This window comes from Entamoeba nuttalli (assembly GCF_000257125.1).
Source record: "Entamoeba nuttalli P19 unplaced genomic scaffold asmbl_7715, whole genome shotgun sequence".
In the NCBI taxonomy this organism is placed as follows: domain Eukaryota; phylum Evosea; order Mastigamoebida; family Endamoebidae; genus Entamoeba; species Entamoeba nuttalli.
In genome coordinates this window covers 1-4,852 of record NW_008578768.1, presented here as the reverse complement: position 1 = coordinate 4,852, position 4,852 = coordinate 1, and the positions used below count along the sequence as shown (strand labels likewise).

The window sequence follows — 4,852 nt, the reverse complement described above, 5'->3', positions numbered from 1 at the left end:
ATTTGTTCCAAATTTTGGATCTACATTAAAGTAGTCATAGGTAAAATATCCAGTTGAATCTAATTTACTTCCACCATTTGAATTAAAGATAGGAGTCATCCATAATGCATTCATTCCTAAGTCTTTAATATATTGAAGAGAATTAATAATACCTCGTAAATCACCACAATGTTTTGATGGTCCATATCCTGTACAATATCCTCTACTTGAATCACCATCTTGGAATGAACTTACCATAACCTGATAAATTCTAAGGTTATTGAAAATGCTTGTGTCAATAGAAAATACAAAAGTAAATAATAACAAAAAAAGTATTAATGTCATTATAATGAATGAAGTCAAACTAAAATAAAAGAGAGTTTTTGTATTGTTTATGGTGATAATTAAAATTATTACTTTAAAAAAATAAATTTTACATAAAATTTACTTCTCTTATTGCTTAAAAATTAAATATTAAAATAAATAAAAATATTAACTATAAATAATAAGACAGAAAAGTAAATTATTTCTTTGATTGAATCTTCTTCTTTGGTCTAAGATCACCTGAATGTCCACACTTCTTCTTTCTGCAAGTAGTTGCCCTAAGTGGAAGACGAGCATAACATCTTCTGCAAATCATTTTATCACAATTGTATTTTCTAGCAATAGCTTCCAAGGCTGGTTCAATACCCATAGGATGAACTACAATTTTTTAAGTTCAAAACAGGGTTGATATTATTAAAATTAAAAAATAATATAAATTATAATTTTTTTTATTTAATAAAAAAAAAAGAAACAAAAAACATTTTTTTTTAACAAAAATGAAGAAAAGGTAATTCAACAAAATTGAGAAGATTAGTTTTTGTTGCAAAGTAAAGAAAAATCTTTTCTTTTTAAAACTGAAATAATATATTACTATGGGAAATACTACTAGCCTCAGAATAGCTAATGAACCACAGTCAATGAATTATAAACAAGTTCTTGAGAAATGTCTTAAAAATTTTCCTATTTCAAGTATCGATAATGTTCATCTTGCAAATACTTTGTTTAGTAGAATTCCTAAACCATTTACTCAAAGGATATTTAGTATTTTCCCTGAAAAAATTTCATTTGAAACTGTTGTTGCTTTAGTATATATATTCATGGTTTCACCTCGTCACACCCGTGCATGTTTTGTTGTTGATTTATATATTGGAAATAAAGTGCAATTAACAAGAGACCAAGTTTATCGTTTCTTTTATGACTTAACAATAGAAACACATTCAAGTATAGATATCACAATTTTACTTGAAGACTTTGTTTCACAAAATAATCACAAAGACTACACTGATATAGACCTTATTGATTATCTAACATTTCGTATCAATATTGACAAAGTTAAAAGTCTTCCTATATTTAAATGGATTATAAGTGGTGGTACAATGCCTGAAAAAGGTTATCCTTTAATTGAACAAGAAAGAACAGTTAATGACCTTTTGTTAATGTGGGATGTAACAAAACCAAAAATTTCTACTTTAAAACATTCTAAGGTAACAAGTAAAATTATTTCTACATATTCAACCATTGATAGTTTATGTAATTTTAAAGAAAGATCAATTGAGCAATTGAGAGAAATTTACTATTTATTACATCCATTACAATATACGTCTAAAGGAGTTCCCATTCAAACTATCATATCGATATTTGCTCTTAGTTTAAATCGTTCAATTTTAGTTCCTTTAACAACATTACTAAAGAATGAGAAATACAATGAATTTTTTATCGCTATTACTTTCACTACAAAGGTTTCAAAAAATGAAAAATTTCAATTTGTTAGAGAAATAATAAACCCACCAAAAGAAGGTACTGTTAATAAACAATTTATTACTCCAATTGTTGAATCTATTTCACTTTTTTATTCTGTTGTTTATAACTCAGTTGGTGAATTTAATTTACAAGATAAAATTATTGAATTTATTTGGGAAGAATTAAAAGATTTAGGAGAACAATTTACATATGATACTTTTGAAAATGAATTTTCTTCTAATAGTAAGTTAGACACTATGGTCGATCAACTAACACAAGCCACTACAGTACTCCATGGTGTTTTACCAAAAAAACTCGAAACAGAAGCACAAGTCTTTAATGCTCTAATGAGCATGTATGAATTAAACAAGATGAAACCAGGTGAAACTGTTGTTCTTATTCCTTCAACCTGGTTTTCAAAATGGACTATGATGCTTAATTCAAGTAAAAGAGAGCCATTAGAACGAATTAATTTTAATTTATTATTAGATGATAAAGTTGCAGTGACTCTTAAACCAAATATTATGGAAAGGGATATTATTCCTCTACACCCAGAGGTATTTTTAGTGATTGACTCATGGTATAAACATGAAGGAAATGTAATTGAAAGAAGGTTATATTATAATCAAGAAAAGAAAAGAATAGACATAGAATTATTTCCATTAAAATTGTATTCATTTATTCATATTAGAGGTGAATTAGAAATACCTTCAAACACTTCACATATTGATACATTATTAATTTCTAGATTTGCTTCGTTAAGAGAGTTACATAAATCGTTATGTACTAAATATAAATTACCAATTAATAAAACACGAGTATTATTATTTGGAAAATCAAATATACCTTTAGTTGTATCAATTGTTGATGGAATTGAAATTTACCAATATTTTAAAGAAGGGTCATGGGTTTGTCTTGAAACACTCAGTGTATATTCTGAAATTCAAAATATAAATGATGGAATAACCAGTGTTGGTATCCATGGAGGTGAATATGGTATTTTTAATGAAGGAAATACATCTTATATTAGTACTGTTATTCAATGTCTTTCACACACCCCTTTAATTCGAGATTTCTTTTTGTCTCAATCCTTTAAAGAAGATACAACGAATGGACCATTGAAAAGTCTTGCAAATGCATTTTCAAACTTGCTTTATAATTTATGGAAACCATCTAACAAACCAGTAATTGTATCAATCAAAGAGTTTAGAGAAGTTTTCATAAATTGTACTCAGCAATTTAATGATAAAGACCAACATGATGTTGTGGAATATTTAACATATTTATTAGATTGTCTTCATGAGTCAGTAAATAGAAATTCAGGATGTGGATTACCGTATTTAGAAATTCCAAATGAAGACATGAAGATTATTGCTCAAAATGCGTGGAAAGAATTTAATACATTAAATCAATCAATAGTCACAGACTCATTTACTGCTATGACTAAGAACAAAATTCAGTGTACGTCTTGTAACCATATAAAATATATAATGAATCCAACTAATATTATATCTGTTCCACTACCATCTGAAAAGTTTAAAGTCATTGATTTTACTGTTGTACCTATGGACGGTCAAATTCCAATCAAATATTCAATTAAAAGTACTCAAGAACGATCATTGGGTGATTGTCTTAAAGAATTAAGTTTATTATGTGGGTTGTCCCTTTCGCACATGTTGTGTGCTGACGCTCCAGGTTCAATAATTCTCAACATTTTAAAAGACTCAACTCCAATAAAAAAATTAATAAACGGAGTTAAAGTTTTTGAAGTAGAAAAATTCCCTTCCATATTCCCTGAAAGGAGGTGCTTAAATTCAGTTATAACTAAGTCAGTTAAAAGACAATCAACCACAAACAAAATGGCTCGTACACCAAGACAGTCAATGGAAGTCGCATTGAGAAATTCAATAAAAAATACAGTGATTATCCCTCAAACTTCATTAACACCTTTGAGAATGAAGGCTGAAGTATCAAAGAAAGGAGTTGTTATGATTAATTGCTTACATAGAATTGTTACTGAAAACGAAATCTATTTCTTTAATAAATATTTAACGTCAGTCGTTTCCTTACCATTTATTCTTACTTATTCATATGAAGAACTTACAGTATCTAATATTGTACGTGGAATACTAAGACATGTTAGAGTCGCTCTTAGACAACTTGTTATCCAAGAAAATAAAATATTTATTGACTTACCAACAACATTTAATATTGAGTATTTGTTGTCAAAAGGATTAGACCAATTACCATTTGACTTAAGAGTAACAAGTTATGATGGAAAGAATTGTTTTGATTGTTCATGGGATAAAGATTGTTGTGGGTGTATATTAACAGATAAAATTCTTCAGCAATATGACTTTAATGGTTTTACATTTACTGTTTGTATTGATTGGAAGGGCAATTCATTAATTAAGTATGATCAATCAATTGCTGATTTATATCTTAAAGATGAAAGTGTTATAGCATTAAGACGGTTACAAACAGAACCCATTCAATTAGTTGATTGTTTTAAATTACTTAATTTACGTGATGAATTTTCTATTGATGATGGTTGGGTATGTCCACATTGTCAGGCTATTTGTCCTGCAACAAATGTCATTTCTTTATATTCTATGCCAATATATCTGATAGTTACCTTAAAAAGGTTCATTCAAAATGGTGATAAATGGATTAAAAGTAATGCTGAAGTTACTTTCCCTATTGAAGGATTAAAAGCAAGAGATATAGTTGACAGTTCAATAGAAACTACTGAAGAAGATGTCTATGATTTGTATGCAGTAATTAATCATATTGGAAAATTAAATGAGAGTCATTACACTGCAATTTGTAAAGTTGATAAAGATAAATGGTTAAAATTTGATGACAAGTCAGTATCTCAAGTTACTTCTGATAATATCTGTACCAACACTGCCTATATTCTTTTCTATAAAAAACGAAATGTCAACCCAGAAGACATTATGAATAAGTATCATTTTACTGACCAAAAAGAATTATTAACACAGTCATGCGTTATTATGTAAAATGAATAAAATACATAGTTAATTAATTTAATTTCTTGGTTTCTTAATGAGTTAAGTTTGATAAATGA

The 4,852-nt window shown here is 27.7% G+C and overlaps 2 protein-coding genes across 2 annotated transcripts; one reads left to right on the top strand and one right to left on the bottom strand.

Annotated features, from left to right (window-relative positions):
• Nucleotides 1-502: 502 nt before the first annotated feature.
• ENU1_174670 (ribosomal L40e family protein) lies at nt 503-673 on the bottom strand (the record flags this gene model as incomplete). The annotated part of the gene is made up of 1 exon (XM_008861290.1): nt 503-673. The coding sequence occupies one exon, from the start codon at nt 671-673 to the stop codon at nt 503-505; it is 171 nt and encodes a 56-aa protein (XP_008859512.1).
• A 223-nt stretch (nt 674-896) lies between these two features.
• ENU1_174660 (ubiquitin carboxyl-terminal hydrolase domain containing protein) lies at nt 897-4,784 on the top strand (the record flags this gene model as incomplete). Its single annotated transcript, XM_008861289.1, has 1 exon — nt 897-4,784. The coding sequence occupies one exon, from the start codon at nt 897-899 to the stop codon at nt 4,782-4,784; it is 3,888 nt and encodes a 1,295-aa protein (XP_008859511.1).
• Between the last annotated feature and the right edge of the window lie 68 nt (nt 4,785-4,852).